This window comes from Prionailurus viverrinus, chromosome B3 (genome assembly GCF_022837055.1).
Source record: "Prionailurus viverrinus isolate Anna chromosome B3, UM_Priviv_1.0, whole genome shotgun sequence".
In the NCBI taxonomy this organism is placed as follows: domain Eukaryota; kingdom Metazoa; phylum Chordata; class Mammalia; order Carnivora; family Felidae; genus Prionailurus; species Prionailurus viverrinus.
Window position 1 is genome coordinate 30882728 of NC_062566.1, and position 22459 is coordinate 30905186.

The window sequence follows — 22459 nt, forward strand, 5'->3', positions numbered from 1 at the left end:
TGGGCCACGTTTGGGGGGAGGGGAGACTCACAGAGGGTAACCTTCCAGTTGGGGGTTGTCCCTGACCCTGAGAGCATTATGGACTTTCTGGGAAGGATACAGGTTTTCTCCAGCTTCTGAGAGAGACGTCTTTTGGCTGCAAAGTTGTGATTGGAGGAAGGAACGGAGACGCGTCCTGAGTTGTTTTTTTTTTTATCTTAAAGCGTCTTTAATCTAGCTCAAGTTTTTTGTTTTGTTTGTTTTTCACCTTGTACGGTGGACAGTTTAAACGTGAAAAGGGGGGGGGCGCCTGGGTGGCGCAGTCGGTTAAGCGTCCGACTTCAGCCAGGTCACGATCTCGCGGTCCGTGAGTTCGAGCCCCGCGTCAGGCTCTGGGCTGATGGCTCAGAGCCTGGAGCCTGTTTCCGATTCTGTGTCTCTCTCTCTCTCTCTGCCCCTCCCCGTTCATGCTCTGTCTCTCTCTGTCCCAAAAATAAATTAAAAAAAAAAAAAAAAACGTGAAAAGGGAAGAAAGGAGGTGGTGAGGAAAGAGATAGCTGGGAGGGGAGATGATGGAGCAGAGATACGGGGGGAGAGTGGGTAGGAAGGGGGAAGAGAAGGGAAACCAGGCTGAATTGGGATTGTGAGAAGGAAGCGAGGGTCGGTGGCTTGGGGGTAGATTGGCAAATTCGGCATGCCCTGGCTGTCTCTTTGGGCATGGAATGTTCCAGATGCCAGAACTTTGTCCTGTTGTCCTTTTAAATCCTTGGTAACCATCGTGCGCAGCTTTTCAGCTGTTTGTTGCGGTTGTTGTGGCCCTTGTAATTCCGACTGAAAACTAGACTAGCCCAACAGGGGAAGTTCCTTCTTAGTGTGCCCAGGAAAGCTACCTGTTTCTTCATACGGGAGACTCCAAGGAGCAGGAATCCTTCTCCCAGTCCTGTAGTACTGGGAATGCCAAGAGCACCTTGGGGGCATGGGAGGGGGACTCTTCCTAAACTGGTCGAGAAGGCTTTGGTTCTAGGGTTCTAGACTCCTCCACCACCACCCAGCCAGTCTGTGACCCGAAGGTTGGAGGAGGGGGCCTGCTACTCGGTCCCCAGATACGCGTCTCGGGAGAGAGAGCCTGGAGTCTGAAACCGGTTGTCCTGTCGGGGGGTGTGCTTTGTGAATCAGTGGCGATCGGTGCTGGGAAAAGCGGAGCAGTCTGGTGGGGGGGGGGGCTAGTGGGTGAGGCCAGGGTGGGGGACAGGAACTATCAGACTTCCTGCCCAGGAAGAGGTAGGGCAGACGCAGGGGGCGGTGGAGAAGCCACAGGTGATCCCAGCCGGTCTAGGCTGAGAGGCTCAGTGGCCCCCGTGGAAACAGAGCAAGCCTGAGATCCAGTAGGTGGAGGCCGTGAGTCGGCCAGGACTGATGGGTCCAGGAGAGCTCTCCCTTCTCCTTCCACCCTTCCCCGTTGCTTTTCCTGGAAGGGGCCCCTTCCTCTGAGCTCCCCCACCCCAGGAGAGGGCTGCCATCTTGCGATCTTACCTGGCTTTGCCTCAGGGCAGACATCCTGGGGGGGTGGGTGGGGGGGGGAAGGCTCTGCGGGGGTTGAGGTTGGCAGTTGGAGTCCTGAGGCCCTCGCGCTTCATCCCAGAGGACCAAGGAATCTTCGCGAAGCCAGCCTGAAGTGGGGAGAGAAGCAGCAGCGCCCCCAGAGAGCAGCCCCGCCCCTGCCAGAGTCCTCTCACCGTCGGCTCGATGCTGGCCTCCGTGTCCCCCGATACATGCGTGCGGTTATCCAGCCTGTAGGAACTTATAAAGGGGGCGGGTGGGGGTGCGGTCTAGATAATTCTCTCTTCGTGGCCTGTTGGAGTTTCTCTATTCTCCCACCTGGGTCTGACCTCCCTTCTCAAGGGGCCTCCACTCGGCTCTCCCTCACTGCCCCCCTGCCCAGCCCCACCGGTGGGGAGCGGGGCAGGTCCCTGATGAGACTTTTTACTGGCCCCTCCGTGCCAGAGGGCTCAGAGTTGCTCCGTCAGAAGCCACTGGTTTTCAGAGGGGCATCCTGGCCGGTCAGGTGCAGAGCATCAGGAGCTGGGAGGGCTAAGTCCTGGTGGCCGAGGGACAGGCTTGGAGGCCAGAGAACCTTGGGTTTGAGTCCCGTGTCGGGACTTAACTGGCTGTGCGACCTGGGGCTGACTAGGTAGACTTCCCATGAACTTCAGTTGATGCGGGGGAGAATAATAACCCCTACCTGCTAGAGCAGGGCCGTCCGGTAGAACTTTCTGCAACGGCAGAAAGGTCTAGCTCACCGTCCAGTATGGTAGCCAGCAGCCGCACGTGTTTATGGAGCCCTTGAAATGTGGCTGCTGTGAGAATCTGAGTTTTACGTTGAGTTTTCATTAACGTTCACTAGCCCCCCGTGGCTCGTGGCTTCATCTGGTGGACCGTGCGGTCATAGGGAGCGTTACAAGGATCATATAAGATGATGCCTCTTGATTGCTCGGTACAGTCTCTTGCACGTAGGAAGGCCTCAGCAATGTATTCTCCCAATGGGACAGAGTCCCCGGCGTTGCCAAGGCCTCAAAGAGCGAGGACAAGAGTCGTGGGGTTGTGGATGCGGTGGAACATTCCAGGGCCCCTTCCCATTTGCTGCTTGTTGGCCCCACAGGCCCAGCCCCACAGCATAGCAGCGTAGGTGTTCCGAGCACTCCCTGACAGGAGCACTGACTGGAACACTGCCGTCTGGGGAGGTTAAGTGACTGGCTCGTGGTCTCAGGTGGACCAGAGGCAGGTTCAGAACGAGAAACTAAGGTCTGTTTTCAATCAGGAACCAATGACTCTTCCCACAGGCCGTATTGAGGCGTGGTCTTCTGTGGTCTCCCTGCATGCCCCCCCCCCCCCCCCCGCCAAGACCCACCCGTATGTACTTCCAGACTTTGATTCCGGGGCTGGGAAGGCCCCAGACAACGCCTCTGAAGAATTCAGTGAAACGTGTCCAGCCACGTGTAGAGCAGGGTGGCTCGGTCTGGGCATTCTTGACATTTGAGGCTGGATAATTCTTTGGGGTGAGGCTGTCCTGTGTTTCCCAAGGTCAGCAGCCTCCCTGGCCCCAGACCCACTAGCTGTCAGTAGCGCCTCTCCAGTTGTGACACCCCTGTCCCCAGACATTGCCAAAGCCCCCCCCCCCCCCAGAGGAGCACAGTTGCCCCTGGTTGTGAACCCTTGGTGTAGGGGGAAGGATTCTCGATTGCAGAGCAGGGAGAGTCGGTCGCCACCGTCTCGCTTTGTGACCCAGGGCGGCTCTTTGCCCTCTCTGGGCCTCATTTTCCTTATCTGTAAGATGAGATGTTGAACGTGGTGGTGATTTGGGAGGAGGTCTGTTTGAGAGGGAACTGATCCATAAACAAGTGGGTAAATAACCGATCGCGATTTTTATGGCCTATGAAATGCCGCCCCTCTTGCCATCCTTGTCTAGGGAGAGAGGACCCTCTGACCCCTTTAATCTAAGAAGGCACCAGCTTGTTGGTGGTGAACTCAGTGGTGGGTGGATAGAATGGGGCTCTGTGTCTGCCCACAGTCAGCCTGTCCCACCCCCCCCCGCCACCCCCCACACCTCATTTTCCTTTCCTGCCACCCAGATTTGCCAGCCAGCCTCTGTCCTTAAAAAGTCCTAGCCAGTGTTTCATTTGTAGTGCTGACCTTATGGGGAGACCCCCAAAATTTAACGAGCTGCCTCTGCAAGGGTAATGTGACTTTTACAGCCTCTTGAGGGGCAAGGGGAGATTTGCATAATGTTCTAAGGGGGATTAGGTGGCTGGGGGTTGCCATGGCAACCCCACAGGGCTGAATTGAGAATTTTTCCTCCTGGCGGGAGTTGGCCAATGGAGTCTGGGAAGGTGGGGGAGGGAGGCAGAGGGTTATCTGAGGGGAGGGAGGGGATGGAGGGCCCAAGGGATGGGGGGGGGGGTGGGTAGTGGCGCCTGGGATGAATGGGCAGTGTTGGGGGAAGGTCTAATCTGAAAAGGCTTTCCCTGTTCTGTCTACACAAGCAAGCTCTTTGAGGGCCATCCCCTGGAGTGGGGGTGGGAGGCAAGGAGAGTTTAATGTGTTTGGGAACCAAGAAATTAAAGTGAACAAATATTTAAAGATTATTGGATCTTGTTAACAGGAAGCCCGGTGGATGGAGATTGAGAGTCTGAGAAATGAAAGTCATAGAGTCTTAGAGCCGGGGAGGGACTTGGCTGTCACCTAGGCCCAGGTTACTCCCACGGAGTGGCGTCTAACCCTGTGTCCCTGTTGAGTCGCCGTTGAATGCTCCTAAGGACGGGGCGCTCACCCACACGCAGCGCCTGATTCAGTTTTGAGAGCTCTCGTTCTAATACTGGGCCCAAATCTGCCTCCTTCATGCAATGGAGACTGAAGCCCGAGTGCAGGACAGGCCTGGGGCTGGAATGCAAGTCCCTAGCCTTCGCCTTGCCAACTCTTTCCAGGGCCAGTAGCCTAGGTGCGTCCTCTCCCCCAGTCCCCACACACACTCTTTCCCCTTCCTCACTCAGCTCACTGTTCCCGATCCACTCACTCCCTAGACTCCCGAAGGAAATGCCGGAGATTTCTAGCAGGCAGAGAAAAGGAAGGCGGGATTCCTTCTCGGGGAGCACGGGGAGGGTCCTGTCACAACCCTGGGCACCCGAGACTCTTCCCTTCCGTGGGGCTTAGCCGGATGAAGGCGAGGGTACTGGATCTTCGCTGCCGTCCTTCTCTGTGTGAAGGACACGGGGACTAGCACACACAGTGTCTGGCATAAGCCGGCCCCAGCCAGCGTCCTGTTCCCTCCCTCGGGGGACAGATCGTCAGGGTCACACCACGCTGGGCCTTTTCTTGTACCAAGCCCTCCCGGCATAAAGAATTCAGCAGGCTTCCTCGGAAGGCATAAATATTTAATGGCATTGTAGTTATATATAATTTGATCAATATGTCAGTGCTAAAAGGGCCTTTAAGGAGGCTCACCTATCATTGAGTGATCTGTGATGTAAACCCTGCCAGCCCCTCCAGAAGCAGGGGTCATTATCTCCCTCAGCTGCTAAGTGGATCATTTATTTGCCCCCCTTCTTAAAGGGGGGGGGGTGGAGGTGCTGTTTTCCCCTAGAGCCTGTGGGGCCAGGGCTCCCCACGCCAGCTTTTGCTGGAGGTCTCACCCCGCTTCGTGCCTGGACATCCTTCCCGCTGGTGATAAAACACCCACTTGCTTTATCTGAGTTCTCTCCAAGCTCGATCTGAGCAGAAACTGCCTGGCAAGGAATTTCTTGGTACAGTCCAATAATTGAGGGCCTATCAATTTAGAATTGCCTGGGAAAAGCAATGGGATATTTTGAGTTAAAATTACTCCAGCGCATTGTTCCAGAACCTTCCAGCATTTGGTTGCTTCGTGGTTGTGGTGCCCGGCTGCTGCACCCTCCCTCTTCTGCACAGCCCCCAACTTCCCCTTGTGCCCCTCTGATTTTAATTCAAGATGAAGTAGATTCACTTTGAACACCCCGGGACTTGAGTCCGAGAACCAGGTCAAACCCGGCTAAAATTCAAGAACCCCAGGGTGGACCGGGTCCCCACCCCAAACACACACGTTTCTAGAGGAGAAATCTGTGGCCCGGCCACCAGGATGAGCCCTTCCGACAGTAGCTGCTTGACACTGACAGATGGGATGTCACTGCTCTTGAATGGTTTGTGCTGTGAGGACTGCTCCTGGGGACTGAGTCAGCCACCAGCAGTCCAGCACCCCCCCCCTCCCCGCCAAAGCCCAGCCACGCCTCCAAGTGGCTGGAGGTGGCTTGTCCCTTCTCTCATCATCCTTTAAACTCTTGCCCTGCTCCATTTTACTGAGCTCTATGGAGGAGCGCTATGTCACAGAGCAATTCAGGAATGGTTAGCAGGCTAAAACTAAGTGACCTCGCCTAGATCTCACAAGGTACCACTTGGCCACTGTTGTGTAGACAACCAAACTGAAACCTGGGGGAGGAGGGGCGCCTGGGTGGCGCAGTCGGTTAAGCATCCGACTTCAGCCAGGTCACGATCTCGCGGTCCGTGAGTTCGAGCCCCGCGTCGGGCTCTGGGTTGATGGCTCAGAGCCTGGAGCCCCTGTTTCTGATTCTGTGTCTCCCTCTCTCACTGCCCCTCCCCTGCTCGCACGCACTCTGTCTCTCTCTGTCTCTCAACAATAAACAAATGCTAAAAAAAAAATTAAAACAAAAAAGTAAAGTGGCAGATTTCTCCTTCTCGCCGTTTCCCATTTGGCTGAGATGAAAATGAAGCACCTGAAAGCCCACGGGTACAGACGACCAGGCGGTTTGAAAATAAATGGCAGGGAGAGGGTCAGGTGGACGAAAGGGCCAAACGCTGGCTGGATGCTGCAGGCCAGGAGCAGGAAGGCGGTGGGGCGGGGAGCAAGAGCAGGTGGGGGCCCCCCTCATTCAGCGTGCCGTGGGGGGCTGAGGCCCGAGGCTGGTTAAGCAGCAGGGCCGTGCATACAGGAGCGCGGTTCGAGACGCAGCCTTCTAGAATGCTCAGGTACCCTCGGTTTACAGCAAGACGTCCGGAGGTCCTGCTTTTAATGAGGGGATGATCATCGCGCAGACGGGAGCCACTAAAGCACGCTGAGCAGCTTGCTCCGTGGGAAATTACCCTTGCCCCCCACTATCTTGTTTTCCGTCGTCTATTAGCCTAACAGTCTCGACGGAGACGCGGGGCAGACGTTACTCCCCGCGCCCAGTCGGGAGCGCAGATTCCTCATCTCGCGGGGTCTCTGTGCCCCTGTCTCTGAACTGCTTCTGTCTGTGTCTGGTAGATTAGTGCCTTCTGAGGAAGAGTGTTTTTCCACCAGCAAAGCTGCCTGCTTTGAACCACACTTGAAAAGCAATGTTCAAAGGCCGCACCAGCCTCCCCAAACACCTTTTTCCAAAGGCGGCCGTCTTCCTGCCGCCGGCACCTACCTGCTCTCGGGTTTGTATCTGAGGATCTGGCTCAAAGAAGGCGGTGACTTTGCGGGACCCGCGGCGGAGGGAAGGACCGGGGCCAGCCTCGCGCGGACCACGGCTGCCTTATTGATAACAATTCCCTGGATCGCCGAGAGGACTTTTCCGACGTGTGATCTAGTTCCAGTTGGTGATTTGTGACCTGTCCCGATTGTTGAAGCCACATGTCTGGATTTTTCCTTCCCGCCGCCCCCCCCCCCCCCCCCTTTCTTGGAACTGATGTTTAGGGCTTGTTTGAATTGGACCAAATGCTGTTTTAACAGCTGTTCGAATCGGAAATGCTGTCAATTATTAACCCCGACGGTAGTTTTTCTTTCAAAGAGACCTCTCCAGGCTCTCTCAAAATGTCACAATTTGGCTTCTTGGTAGGAAGGCGTTTAGTGAAGTTGCTTCACTGCGGAGCGAGCGTCAGTTTCCCCATCTGAAACATGGAGACTAATCCTAAGTGCCTTCCCTACAGGGTTACTGCGAGAGCGAGCTCATGGAACGTGCTCGGGAACAGCTGGGGTGGTGGGCGTTAGCTGTTACTCTTATTACAGTGGCTCTGGCCGGCCAGCTTTTATTTCCAGGAGCTTCCCCCCTGCGATCCCCGCCCTCAAAAAAAAAAAAATGTTGAAAACAGTCTTTGAGCGAACTCACCAGTGTGGTGAGCCCACTCTCGGGGTTGGGCGGCCAGCGTAGAGATGGGTGGGGCTCAGTCCCGCTTCTGCTGTTGGTGGAGACCAGGGGGGCTGGAAGGAGCCTGCTCCCCTCCCACCCCAGACTCAGCCACGGGGAAGCCCTGTTTTACTATAAATGCTCTCCAAGTATACGGCCACCCCTCCCCTCTCTGCCCTGCGTCATCCTGCCTCGCGCTGCCAGACCTTCATTGGGTTCGGGCGCAGGACGGGGCCTGAATGCCGATGCCTGAATGCCGATGCCCCAGGCCTCCAGAAGGTTCCTTGTCTGTGTGGAGTTGTTCTGATGGCCCCTGGTGGATACCTGCGGTGTTGAGACGTGGGTGAAGGAGGCACGAACTGCTTCCAGTAGGGTGGAAGGGTGAGACTGGGAACTTGTTCTGAGCCGTGGTCACCTGGTGGCCCGGATGCCAAACCTTGAACCGGGCACAGCTATGTGAACTCTCAGCAGGTCCCTTTTCCTCAAAACCAGAGGATGCTAGGCTCCAGACTGAGCCCTGCAGGAAGGAAGAGCTCACCTGTGGGGAGGCTGTGGCCGCATGTTTGCTAAAGGGTATCGGGAAGGGGAAGGACAGCTACTTTTCATTTTTTGCCTTGAACTCGCAAGACCCTGACACTTGGCCTATTTGCTAGAGGAAGTAGGCAGATGGGAAACCTTTTATAACCACCCACCCCTGAGAGGTGGGTCTACACATAGACCACAGTAACGGTGGGGGTTCAGAGCCTGCCCGCCGCCTGCCTTCCTGGCTCAGGGGTGGGGGCAGCGGCCAGAGACCCACCGAGAAGGCTTGCAGTTGGTCTGCCTCGACCGCACTGCCTCATCCTGTTGGCGGAGGGCTTACCCACCTCCCCTCCCAGCTGTATGCCAACATTTCATCCACCGGGCCCTTCCTGCCCGTGTTGATCTGCGGCCACGGGGACTCTGCAATAGGAAGCCTTGAAAAATAAATGCAGGGAGGCTATTTGAGATTCTTCTGGTTGAGTGTTCATTGAGCACTTACTACGTGCCAGGCACTGCTGTGCTAGTCATTTGAGGTAAGAGGCTTTGGGCCAATGAGATTCCTAAGCATTGAGCCTGGTTTATTTAGTTTCTTTCTTCCCCCCCCCCCCAAATATTTTGGGGCACCTGGGTGGCTCAGTTGGGTAAGCGTTTGACTTTGGCTCAGGCCGTGATCTCACTGTCTGTGAGCTCGAGGCGCACATCGGGCTCTGTGCTGACAGCTGAGAGCCTGGAGCCTGCTTTGGATTCTGTGTCTCCCCCCTTCTCTCTCTACACCTCCCCCACTTGCACTCTGTCTCTCTCTCAAGAATAAAATAAAACATAAAAAAATTTTTTTAACGTTTTATTTTATTCTTGAGAGAGAGACAGAGTGTGAGCGAGCAAGGGTCAGAGTGAGAGAGGGACACAGAATCTGAAGGAGGCTCCAGGCTCTTAACTGTCGGCACAGATCCTGACACGAGGCTTGAACTCACAAGCCGTGAGATCATGACCTGAGCCGAAGTCGGACGCTCAACCAACTGAGTCACCCGGGCGCCCTATTTAGTTTATTTCTGTTTCTTTTATGTTTTTAATATATCCTTCTATTCTGATTTGTCACATCAGCGTGTGACAGTTGAGTGACCATGTTGATCTGTGCAGGTTTGGACTGAGATGCAGACTGATTGTTCTAGAGCTCCCGCCCCGTACAGCCCTGATTCCTGTTTCCTTCCCCTTCCCCACGATCAACCGAGGAAAAAAGGAACAGAAATGAGAAAGAGTCCTGGTTTGGGGTAGAACTCTTCCCACTTCCTTAGGTTAATAATTTATACAGCAATTACTTAGCAATCTTCCCAGATTCCTTACGTTATAAATGACGGACATTTAGCGGGTGAAGCCCAGGGTGGCTGCTAAAACCCCTGCAGTGCACAGAACACATGTCAAATGTCAATGGCACGGGGGCTGAGAAAGTCTGACGTCCAGTGACCTTCACTGGAGTGTATACTCAAATGTGCAGATGCAGCGGTGAGGCCCATAGGTCTCAGCCAGGGGAATACTGGATACTGCCTCTCTACCCTGCAGTTTGGAAGCGGGGACCACTATTGACATTCAGTGGGTCTCACATACCGGGGACGGTCCTCTGCAGCAAAGAACCGTTGCGCCCAAATGCCCACAGTGGGAAACCCTGGCCCCGGTTCCTGAGGATCAGAGTGATTGATCGGCAGAGTGTAGCAATCCCTGGTGTAGAAGACAGGCTGTCTGTGTCTGTGGCGGGCGGGATGTAGGGCCGCACACCCGCCTCGGGTCTCGCGGGGGTGTGGCCTGTCTCCGATTCGCCAATCAGAGACATCCTCATTAGTGGTGGGGGTGCGAGCTCCGGGAATAGGGGTCTGTTTGCAAGCCTTCAGACAGCGTTGTTTTTATTTTAAGTGCACAAGGAGAATCGTTTGACATGCAGATGATCACAGATTTTTAAAGGCTGTTGTCATGGTTTGCAGTGTGCTGATGAGAGCTTTGCAGCCCGCCCTGGGCCCTCAGTCCTGGCGGCCTCAGGATTCGTTGCGAGTGGAGAAAAGCGATCGCGAGACGTGTGCGTCTATCAGTGGGCCTCGCTCGGCCTTCCTGCCTGGTCACCGTTAACCATGTGACACAAGTTTTTGGTTTTGTTTTTTTTGTTAACCACTCTTCATCCGGGGCTGACATAGGGCAGGGCGGCAGAAGCGGTTGATATTCATCTAAATGGGAGCTTTTCTGGAATGTTGGCGGTGGAGCAGAGAACTGGTCAAGCCTTCCTACGAGTGGCCCATGTGCAGGATCAGGGTCCCAACCAGTTACATCCTGAGCCGTTCTTCGAGAAGGCAGTGCCTTACCCTAAAAAGTGAAGCCTTAATGGTGGGATTTCGGGCCGGGCAGCACAACTTGGTGGGGTGGGGAGGGATCGTTCTGGTTGGGGAGCTGCAAAGTGAAAAGCGGAGGGGGTGGTGAAGCGGGTCCCCTTATCCACATATCCCTTTGGCACATGTGGCCCTGGGGGCTCCCTGTCACCTCCCGCTCTGAGAGCCAGAGAACCTGTCTTGCTCTAGGTTTTAGTGCGGTGGGGGAGGGGGAGGTCCTTGTTTCCTTCTGCTTTAATTAGGGCTTCTATCCAGAGCAGGCAGACTGCGTTCTGACCCAAACACATAGACCACCTCTGATAGGAAATCGGAGCTCTGCAAAATGTAGGCAGCCTGGCCTTTGGGGGGGGGGGGGAGGGGCAGTTGGAAGAAGTTTCTTCATGTTGTGTGCTGTGGACTTTTACCAAGGCCTCCTGGCGGGAGGCCAGCTTGGTGGGGCGGGTGGGGGGGCGAGGAGAAAGCATGGAGGGTCTGTGGTTTTGGGGAGCGGTGGAGGGGGAGTTTGCGCTTCCCCCCTGTGTGACATTTCAGCGACTTGATCGACCCGCCTGGGCTTCACGCGGTCTCTCTTCTTTTGCAGACAGAGATCGCGAAGAGATTGAACACGATTTTAGCACAGATCATGCCTTTTCTGTCACAAGAGGTAAGACCTCCTTTAACTGTGTCCTCCTTGTGTTTCCAGGGCAGTCCAGGGACCCCTGCCCCTGTCCGTTCATACTGTCTGTAGTTGGCAACCTGGGGCTTTATGGAAACTTCTCCAGCACATGAGGGGGAGCATTTGCTCTTTCTTGTAATGGAACGGGTCCTTTGCTGCTGCCTGAGACCAAAGAGGAGGGTCCTGGCCTGTGATGGGGCTAGCAGTGGGTGCCTCTCGGCAGCCCCCCCCCCCCCCGCCCCGATCCAAACAGACATTCCCAGACACCGCTTCTCTGTGCCCCACCTCCCACTCCTGGAAACATCTAGAAGCAAGAAGCCTGGCCAGATAGTGCTAAGGGGCAGATCCTATAAAGGGAATGAGCTCCCAAGGGGGACCCCAGCCCCTAGGACAGAGTGTCCTCCCTAGAGGCATGACCAGTCTATTACCCGCCAAGCACACTTTGCAAGGGACCACCCCCTGAGGCCTGGACGGGGTTAGTGGGTGACACAAGGGCAGTGTCTCCAAGGAGGCCCCTTGGTGCAGGGCAGACAGGAGAGCTGCCTGGGAGGGGCCTGTTTCCGTCCAGCAGAGCTCCCTCCAGCAGGGGTAGGCCCTGCCTTCTGTTCCCCCCGCCCCGAGGGGCTGGGACCACCTCCGCTCCCCCCCCCGGACTCCTAGGTCTCTGAATCAGAGTAGCCACTGGTAAACGATTGAATCTACGTGAAAACAGGATAGGGTGACGTCCTCAGAGCTTGCAGCCCAGTGAGGTAGACAGCTGCGTAGGAAGCAGGTACTACCCCAAGGTGGAAGGGAATGAACGTACCAAGAAAACCTTTTTTAAACTAGGCCCGATTTTATAGAGCGGCTTTAGGTTCATGGCAACCTGTACGTGTGGAAGGCACAGAGCTGTCCCGTAGGTTGCCTGTTTTCAGCATCCCGCACCAGAGTGGGGTGTTGGGTCACAGCCGGTGAGCCCGCACACCGCTCTCAACGTTCCCTTTCTCACTAGACACGTTTTTGTTCCTCCCTTTACTTGGAGAAGGATTGAGCGTATATAGAGTCACATACTTTTTTTTTTTTTTTTTAATATTTTTTGTTCGGGATTCTCCAAGGTTCTTTTTTTTTTTTTTAATTTTTTTTTTAAGCTTTATTTCTTTTTGAGAGAGAGAGAGAGAGCGCGTGAGTGGGGGAGGAGCAGAGAAAGGGAGACCCAGAATCCGCAGCAGGCTCCAGGCTCCGAGCTGTCAGCACAGAGCCCGACGCGGAGCTCGAACTCGCGAACCGCGAGATCGTGACCCGAGCTGAAGTCGGACGCCCAACCGACTGAGCCACCCAGGCGCCCCTCACATACTTGTTTCTGAGCTCCTTGAACACAAGTTGCGCAGACCCCGACAACCCCTCAGTGCCCTAGCTGCGTCGCCTACGAGTGGGAAGGTTCTCCTACACGACAGCCGTTACCCGCACTGAGAAAACTAATCATCGAGGAATATCATCTCCTGTCTAGCTCCTGTTCAAAGGCGTGGAAGGGAGTTTTTCTGTATGTGTGGTAGAGGAAGGCGGTTGACCGATGGCCATCTTTGGGCGCATCCCTATTTTAACTTGAAACAGTTCATGGGACGTTTGCACGAGTAATGCACGCTCGCTGGAAAGGGGTGAAAGAAGGCGAAAATGCCCTGCCCCACCTGTTTAGTGGGCCTCTTCTGCTTGTGAAGGGAGGGGGGGGGCGCGTCCCCACCTGTCCCGAGCGGCCCTCCCTGTGCCCTTTGTGTCGGGAAGGCAGCCGCATCTCACGCACCCCCCCTGTTCCCCGCAGCACCAGCAGCAGGTGGCACAGGCCGTGGAGCGTGCCAAGCAGGTCACCATGACGGAGCTAAACGCCATCATCGGGGTACGTGGACTCCCCAATCTGCCTCTCACCGTGTGTATAGCCCTTTAATTCCTCTCATTTAACCGTAAACCAGAGATGGACCCTGACCTTAGCTGGCCTCAAAGAATGGCGGCCCCAGGGCTCCGGCTTCCCATGGGCTTGGCCCCGTTCGGGGGCTCTCTCCCCATCAGCTCCCCAGTGGCCCCCTACTCCTCACGTTGAGGGAGTGCCCCACATGCCTCCACCTCTAAATTCATCAGCCCCCAGCCTCCCCAGGGGGTGGGGCTCCGAGGTCACCCTCACACCCAGCCTCCTCCTCAGGCCTCCCTGGGGGGGGGGGGGCCTGTCCGCCCTGTGTCCCCTCCCTGGCAAAGGTCTGCCCTTCTTTGGCCACCTGGGATCAGAACTGTCTCTGCTGTACTGTTGATGTGAAACGTGCTGTGGAATTTGGGTTTGGGCTTTGTCGTGCCGGGCACTGAGCCACCTGGTGGGGCGTTGGTCACGCACCCTTAGGAATTCTAGCGGGGGGTGTTCTGGAAGTCCTGTCTCCCCAGGAGCAGGGAAAGCATCCAAGAATGCTTTGGGAGGTCTGCTTCTGGTGGGACCCCTCAGTGGAGGGAGGAAGCCAGATCCCTCCCCTTTTGCGTCCCCGACTCGCATCTTGGATTTACGAAGCATCTTTCTGCTGCTTTGAGTGAGACTGAGGACATTTAAGATAAGCAGCTGAGGAAAAACAGCTCTTTTCCCGTGACTTTGGGCAAGGCTCTTAGCCTCAGGCGTACCTGTCCACCTCTGGTCCCTAAAATGAAGGGGGTCGGGGAGATCAATGCTTCCCATTCACGGACAGCTGGCTCATGGTCCCCAAGGGCAGCTTCTGAACAATGTAGATGTCAAGGCACTCTCCCTGCAGTTCTTTTCCGTAGGTCTGGGGGGTGGGACTGGGAATCTGTGTTTCTGAAGTTTTTTTTAGCTCATTCTGAAAGGTAGTCAGGCTGGGGAAGCCGTGGCCCAAAGGGCTGAGGTCCCGTTGGCCCTGACGTTCTGGGTTCTTTTTTGTTCTTACGTGAGGCCGTTATTTCAAGGTGGATCCGACCCGAAGGCCCCAGGGTGGTCCGCCTGGTGGAATAAACGAGAACTCCTGGGTTTTCAGCCTGGGGCCGAAACCCTGAGACCTGCGTTCTAGCCATAGTTCTTTCCTGTGTGACCTCGGCAGGTCCTGCCTCTGCCCAGGCCTCAGTTTCTGCATCCGTTAAAGGAGGGAGTGGACCAGCCCATCTCCCTGGGCCAGAAAGCGCTGGGAGGCTGGGGTCAGAGGGGCAGAAGCATGCTGGTAGCTCCCGACACTCCCGTCCCGCCTCTGGGACCTGTGTCGGTTGTGTCCTGGGGTCAGTCCCGGGGCAGTCACGCAGTGCTGTTGCGGGAGGGCACCGGCGGAGGCGTGAGCGTGGTCTAAACCCTGGCAGTGCCAGAAGCAGGGTCCGGAAGAGGGACTGTGGGGAAGTGGTCAGTGCCTTCAGCCGTGGAGCTGGGAGGCAGTGCTTCTGAGGGTGAAATCCTAGCACCGTAAAGTGGCTGTCTTCTCTGAGATCAGCCGGCAGGGGCTTTTTCAGCCCTGACACCTGTGAAGTTTGGGGCCAGACACTTTGTTGGGGGGCCTGTCCTGGGCACTGTAGGCGTTGAGCAGTACGGCTGGCTTCAAACCCACTGGATGCCCATAGCAGCCCCCACACACAGTTGTGACCCCCAAAACTGTCTCCAGACATTGCCGGATGTCCCTGGGGGCCGTGGGATGGCCTCCGGTGGGGAACCACCGGCGTAACCAATGGCCTTGGTTTACAGAGAGGGGAAGTGATTCATGGATGGTCACATAGTGTCCGGGAGTGTCACCCCTCCCCCTGCTCAGCCCATCTGGGGCCTGGGGCCTCTGTCTCAGTGACCCGTTCACGGCTCGGTGGCTGATAGTGGTAGACGGGGGACGCGGGGGCGGGAAGTGCACCGTGAGCTCTGCCCTCCGAAATTTCTCCTCTTCCAGCCCCTCGCGTCCTGTCCCCTCTCCAGGCCGAGCCTTCCCGGCCCGCACCGGGGCCACAGTGGGTCCCCTCCCCCGCTTCCGCCTCCCTCTTTGGCATCGAAAATCCTCTTAGGAAAATAACTTTTTTTTTTTTTTTTTTCCTAAATTCTAAGAAAAGAGCGAAATTGGGGAAGAAACGCTGCTTGGATTAGCTCCACTTCCTTTAAGTAGTATTTAGGAAGCTACAAGTTAGGTCAAGGCAGCTCGAGGCAGATATTGGAATTCAATTAAAGCCAACGAGTGGGGCCTGTGACCCCCATTTTCAAGGTAATTGCTTCTCCGGCTCTCAGTGAATGCAGCCGTCGCCCTGTCATTAAGCAGGCGGCCGTCTAATCGCTGCGCCTGACAGAGCGTCACAAGGCAGGAATTACGGACGGCTGAGGACGGCCGCGGCATGCTCGCACTGGGGAGCCGGGCTTGACTGCACTCCGGCGAAGGGGCGGCTCGCCTCGCCAGGGAGGAGAGGGCAGAGCGGGCTGGTAGCTGAGCACACTGGGGAAGGCGAGGTAGAGGGGGAGGGCGGGGGCGCAGGGGCCCCCAGGGGTCCTGGGCCCAGCAGTGAAGGCCAACCCAATGGCTCTACCCCCGTGGGGCCGTCCGATTTGCCCATCTGGGGGGAGAAGTAGCCCGGCCCCCTGGTCTGGGAATTAGGGGGGCTTTGGGCAAGGTTCCTCCGGGCCTCAGTTTCTCCATTTGTGAAAAGACGGAGGCGGGCTAGGTAAGTGTGCTGTGAGGTGCCTGCCTCAGTGCGGTGTGAGAGGCTCTCTTGGGCATGGAGTTGAAGGATTCTGAGTCCGTGTCTTGGCTTGACAGTTCAATGTGTCTGGCGTGGGTGGGTGTCCGTCGTGGCAGATTTATTGCACGGAGTAGAGTATTTCTAGGTCTCCTGGCGAGAGAGACTCGGATCCAACATCGGGCTGCTGTAAAGGGAGAAGGGGACAGAGGGGCGGAGGAGGGAGCCCAGGCTTGCTGGCTCAGCACACCCCCTCTCCAGGGAACTCAGATATCGTCGAGGGAAGACGGGCCGGAAGATGTCTCTGTGCCAGCCGGGACCTGGCAGGACCCAGTTATCGTAGACCCCATTCTGTTACGGGCCCTTTTTTTCTTGGATCCAAATTGGTGAAAGGGTCAAGATTCCTAAGCACGGGGCGGGGGGTTGGGGAGCGGATTTTGTCCCTTGAGCAGTATCCTGCAGAAGGCATCCCTAGGCAGATTAAAGACCCTGTGAGCTGACCTAGCAACCGTTCCCAGACTCCTTTTTTTGTTGGTGGTTCTGTTTTGTTTTTACGTTCTGCGCTGGCCCATGGTAATGGAACCTGACGAGCGGAGGGGGTTCATCTGCACGCTGACAGCGTGGTCTACATTCCTTTGGAAATGTATTCGTGGGAGGCATGTGATAAAGCGTTGACTTTTTTTATTGTTTTCAGCGGGGCAGGGCGGGGCGGGGGGGGGGCTGGGGGGGGTGGGGGGGCGGTGGGGAGGACGAAGAGGGAGATTGTAGCCTGTCACAAACGACATGGCATTTGGAAGCCATACCTGAGGTTTTTTGCATTCACTCCAGGATGTAGATGTGTAGGATTCAGCTGACTGAATTTTCCACGAGGAAGAAGGTGCAGAGATCGTGCTTTAGAATACATCAGCTTCTTTCGGGCCGGCGGCACGGTGGGGAGAGGGCACGCTGGCTCGGAGTCCTGGCTCTGCTTGCCTCCCCATCTCTGAAATAGGATAACAAGGGTTGTTGGGGGCTCTGAAAGCTATCACGGAGCACGGAAGCTCAATTCGGCGTGGAGCCCTGGGGCCCACCGGCCGTGTGCGATTAGAAGGAAGGGGGAAGGCCCAGGGCTGCTCTCCCAGCAATGCCGGGAGGGTGCCAAGCGTTCGTTGAATGCAGTTCGGCCTCTGTGCTTCCTCTGGTGGGCGTCCTCCGTGGGCCTTGGCTCAGCAGGTGCTTAGACAACCTCACTAAGTTCAACCCAAACCGTGAACCTGAGAAGCGAAGCATTAAATCAGCCAGCAGAGGCATTAAAGCGTGATGTGCATAATCCAATTACATATCCTCTACAAGGACGAGCTTCCCTGTCAGCCTGTCCTGTAAGTGGCCATACCTTCTGAGCCCAGGGCGCGGGCACGTGACACACGTATGGAACAGGGGATTTGCTTACAGCCCGCGGGACGCGTTCTGTGACGGGCTCGTGTTCTGGCGTGAACGAGCACCCCTGAGTGGGCTTGGTTCCAGACGCTGAGTCCCTCTTCGGGGCTGGGGGTGGAGGGGGGATTGCTAACTTCCTTTCACATCCCAGATGGAGAAGTCCCGGCCTGGGAAGGAATGGTAGACACTGGAGACAGGCTGCAGCAAAGCGGTGAGCGCAGTCCCTTCTTGGACGGTGGACTGGATTCCCTTCTCTCCCCAGCCGCCACCCTTCCACTCACGGGGCACTGTATTTCAGCACATCGTCCTCTGAAGTCAGGGACACGCCACAGGGGACAGAAGTGTTGCCTGCCGTCCCGCCTGCAGAGGGTCTGGGGCTGCGACACGGGACGGCGAGGCAGGTGGCTCACCGCCAGCCAGCTTCCCCTGCCGTGTTGGGGAGAGAATTTCGTTTCGCTCTCTGTTGCCACCGAGACTGCCATTAGCAGAGGCTACGCCCGGCAAGTGCTGACATCTGCCCTGGCCCCGCGAGAGAAGCCTTGGAGGTCGGCTCCTGAAGTCCCTGCTTCCCGGAACCTTCTGGACCACTGCTGACCGTGCCTTCCAACCAGGCAGAGGAGACCTGGCGCGACTTTCTGGCTGTGCAGGGAGTGCTTTTGTACTCGAAGATGAGAAGTATTCTGGAAATCTCTGCGACAGAGGAAAGGAGATTTCCAGAATACTTTCCTCTGTCGCAGAGAAGACACTGACGCCTGACGTGCTATGGCAGATCGCCAGGCAGCCACCGTAGCCTTTGTTTCTGACGCTGGCTCACTGGGTTACGCTTCCAGGAAGCAGGGCACCCCACTGGTGCTCCTTGTCCCCACAAACTGTCCCAGCTGCCTCTCAGTGGGCCTTGGAGAGGAGGCGCGGATCTGGGAGGTGGTCACGTTCGGACAGAGCCACTCGGTTGACTTCTTCTGCATGTCTACCCAACATTATCACTTATTTACCCAGCAACTGTGCCCCGAGCCAACCTGCCGGGCACCTTCAGCGGTGCGGGGACGGATAACACCAGGTCCCTGTCTTCCTGGAGCTCCCAAGCTGCCAGGCATCACATAAAGACGAACGAAATGGTTGTATTTGTGATCCATTCATAGTTCTTGCTAACGTTTCTCGAGGACCTACTTTGCCTTGACATGTAGTGTGACGCGTGGGGTCCTTGCACGATGAGACCACAAACAGAGGCCCAGAGAGGTCCACTGACTCATCCAAGGTCTCATGGCTGATAAGGTGGACGTCCAGCTTCTACCCTTCAGGACGTCCACACTGGCCCTGGTGTCTGAGCTGTTAGAACTCAGAAGGGAGACATGCGTCCTGACCAGGAGGCTGGGGGAAACTTCCAGAGGAGGTGGTATTTGAACTGGCCGGGCAGCCTAGAAGTTTCGGTAAGAGGGCCGAGCTTACCTGGTAAGGTACGAATCAGGGTGTTTGGAGCTCTTCAGCGTCTTCTCCCGAGCACAGATCCTTCGTAAGCTCTTATTCCTGAATAAGAATTCCTGAAACCGAATTGCTCGTGGCAGGAGCCAGCCTTGTACCCACGCAGCTCCTTCTCTGAAACCGTTTTCTCTCCTCTCCGCTCCCTCCGGCGATCTTACTGGCCAGGCACTGTAAAAAGTGGATTAAATACCTCACGCCTTGCTTTCTGGGATTTTACTAAATAGTTAACGCTGGCAGAATTAAAGGGCCTGCCAGCAACTGGTCTAAAACCACAGGGCTGCTGGCGCAGACTCCTCTTAAAACTGGGCGTGTAGATACAGTTGGATCGTTGGCCCACACCGGGGAACGGTGGGTAGCCATTGGAAGGGATGTGTTGACTTGTGCCTAACAATCTTAAATTAAAAATCCAGTTGTCTAGTAGTGAGGTTTGCGAGAGCCTGTTTATTTAGGAATAGAGTCACAATTTGTAGATCTCCATAAAGGAAAGTCTGAAGCGACTCAGAGTGGAATCTTCTAGAGAGTGGGATTGAAGGGTAATCTTTTAAGAAAAACTTGTAAATCCGTACTCATTTTTAATATTTTCTGACCATGTATCATTTTTTTCCTCGTAATAAGGCCTAACGATGATAATTTCTTTAAAAATGAAAGACAGGGGAGATCATCTGTGAGCTCCCGTGTTTTAAAAGAGCCCGAGCCACCGGGCTGGGCCGGGTTGGGTCTCCGCATGGGGACCCCTGGGCTTTTGTTTCTGCTCTGGCATCTCGCGGCATCTGGGGTTAGGCTGCACTGGGGACCACTGCCCACCAGCAGCTTCCATAAGCCACGTACCAGTAGATGATCCAGCTGATGTGACCACCAGTGGATCCCAGCCTTTCACGCAGAGCTGAGAAACAAACCCTCGGGGGCCACCAGCGTGGCGGTGGCTCTGGTTGCCATTGACTTTGGGGTGAGCCCGGTTTGCCATTTGCAGCTTCGTTGGGGAAGAGCAGGGCCCCTAAGCCCCGGTTGCTCACGTTTACTGCCTCTTGAGGCCTCCAACCAGAACCATAGACCTTCCCCCTGTGTTCTGTTGACTGCCAGCTGGGGCCCGAAAGCCAAGTTCATACTGATAGGCGAGCTGGTCAGATTTTTGCTCTTTGTCACCCCCGCTGGCCCTTCTTGCCTTGAGGGTCTCCCTAGGAACACTCTTTGGATAAGACCGGCGGTTGACAGAGTGGAGTCCAGATGGCACTCTATTGGCTGGAGTTGGCAAGCCACTGGCTGCCCAGCCCAGCCCGCCAAGTATCAGTTTGCCTTCTGTAAAATGGGCCTGACCCTTCCTTTGCCACCTGGTTGGAAGGGTCAGAGATCAGATTTGGAAAGTGCCAGGCGTTCAGTAAACGTTGGTTCCCTTCTCTTGTGCTTAGCTGAGAAGAGGTGTTTATAGGTGGGTATCCGCATATCCAAGGCCCCAGCCACTCGCCAGAAATATTTGGCCGTGGTGTAGCCCGCCCCACAGTGCCTGTGGTTCTCGGCGCAAAGTTTGGGATGATAAGATAAAGGGCATTTTGTAGTGGCTGCTGGGGAGGGAACTAGGCTACCCACACAGGTCCCTTGGGCGTAGGATGCAGACTAGAAAGAGAACACCCTGAGGCTAGTCCGGGCAGGGGACGTCTGGGGTTTCAGGGAGCAGAACCCTTGGCTGGGCATTGTTATCACTGCTGTTGCCGATGAGCAGGTGTAGATTTGAGAACAGCGGGGAGCCCCTTGTAAGCCCCCTGGCAAATGATAGCTGGGATTTGAAACCTGGTCTGTCACGTCCCAAAGCCCCAAGTCCTTGTTAACCGTTCTCCACCCTGACGTCCCCGTGCCATTAGCTCTCATTCCACTGGCCCCAAGCTCCCTCCTCTTGATCTCGGGGATTTTCTGCTGTGGCCTGCCCTGGCTCAGTAAGCCAGCCTCGAGTTCCTCAGAAACGAGGGAGGCTTCCCAGGATACGGGCTCGGGGTGGGAGCCACCGGCTGCTCCTGTTGAAGGCGTGCAGGCGTGAGCAAACATGACCGCCAGCTTGAAAATGGATCCTTCTCAACAGAGCGGGAGCCCCGAGGGCTGCTTGGTCTTTAAACGCGCGCTTTTTATTGATCCCGGGCTCGCAAATGGACTGTGGGAAATTCTGTCTTGAAACTGGGGGACTGAGGGGGGGGATGGGCGGGGAGTTTAAAGACCCCAATCTTGGTGCCTCGGTTGCGGGTCCATTAACAGACTGCCTTCATCCGGACAGCGTGTGTGGACCGAGCTGGGGGTAAAGGTTTTGGAGGGCACTCCCCCGCCGTCCACGCTCCCCCGTGCTCACCACCCGCTTCATTACAGCAACAGCAGCTCCAGGCCCAGCACCTCTCCCACGCCACGCACGGCCCCCCGGTCCAGCTGCCACCCCACCCGTCAGGCCTCCAGCCTCCAGGGATCCCCCCGGTGACAGGGAGCAGCTCCGGGCTGCTGGCGCTCGGGGCCCTGGGTGGCCAGGCCCACCTGACGGTGAAGGACGAGAAGAATCACCATGAGCTGGACCACAGAGGTGCGGCCCAGAGCTGGGGCAGGGGGCGGGGCTGGGCTGGGGGCTGGGGGAGGGGGGGGTTCCCGCGGGCCCTACTGTGCGTGGACACGGCAAACGTCGTCACCCAGGGGTCAGGAGTTAGCAAAAGCTTTGGTGCCATCTGTTGAATTCCTGGTCTGTGGCAACCAGAGCCCCGCCCCGCATGGCCCCGCATAGCCCCCCCCCCCCCCCGCCACCTCAATGCCTGACGTGGTCCCGGCACGCTCTGCCCTGGGAGACCTGTCGTGCAGGCACCCTCCCGTTATCCTAGCTACAAGCTGCCCATCCTTCAAGGGGCAGCCCCAGTCCCATTCCTTCAAAAGTGTGCCTTCCAGTCTGGGCTGGGGGCCTTTTGCCAGTTCCCAGGAGAGTTGGAGAGCTGGGGTCCCAAGAAGGAGCCCTTGGTCGCTGTCCTCTTGTATCCTCCCCCTGGAGAATGTTACGTCCTCACTGAGATCGATAGTCCTTCGAGAACAGGGGCCGGGTTCCCCGGCTTTTAACTTAGCGTGTATGTCTCACCAGCGCACGTGCCTTGGGCAAGGTGCACAGTGGCACCCTAGTAGACTGTCTTTAAGCGGAGGTAGCTGTCACACTACTGAGGGAGATGACCGGAAGGACTTGGAACGAGAACCCGCCCCCCGCCCCCCCTTCACCGGCCCTTACCGTGAGGACCCCGGCAGCTGCACCCAGCCCGGGCTTCATTCAGGAGAGCTTAGTTTGTCGGGAAAGGAAAAATCGTAGCTCCCTGGCAGACCCTTTTCAAAAACCGCTGCCTCGTGCGCTCTGCCCTTGGATGTTTTTTTCCCGGTTTTATTGAGATGAAATTGATGTAGAAAATCGTGTAAGTCGAAGGTGTACACATGGTCTGATTTGCTCTTAGCTGTTTACCAGGGCGTATGGCCAGTGCCTTCCCAGCCCTCCCCGGGCGCCACCCCGTCCGGCCCGGGCCAAGGCGCCAGGGTGGTAACAGATTGTGGGAAGCGGACGGAGGCACGGTTGTGTGTCCCTGCAGAAGGATGCCCCACCTGGGAGAGGAGGCGGGTCTCCTCACAGCAGAGAAGAGAATCGGGGAGCTAGTGCCTGGCTGTGCAAAGACACAGAGAGAACCGTGTTAGTTGAAACACAACAAAAACCGCTCCCA

General features: G+C 56.4%; 1 protein-coding gene across 8 annotated transcripts in view; it reads left to right on the top strand.

The window, feature by feature from the left end:
- Nucleotides 1-22459, top strand: part of TLE3 (TLE family member 3, transcriptional corepressor) — a 48984-nt gene that overhangs the window by 10844 nt on the left and 15681 nt on the right. For 4 of the 8 annotated variants that reach the window (XM_047862043.1, XM_047862045.1, XM_047862044.1 and 1 more), the window contains exons 5-7: nucleotides 11124-11186; nucleotides 12994-13098; nucleotides 21096-21300. In XM_047862043.1, coding sequence (XP_047717999.1) covers nucleotides 11124-11186; nucleotides 12994-13098; nucleotides 21096-21300 — 373 coding nt within the window. The remainder of the gene's footprint in view (nucleotides 1-11123; nucleotides 11187-12993; nucleotides 13099-21095; nucleotides 21301-22459) is intronic. The other 4 variants (XM_047862048.1, XM_047862050.1, XM_047862049.1 and 1 more) reach the window with 1 other exon arrangement.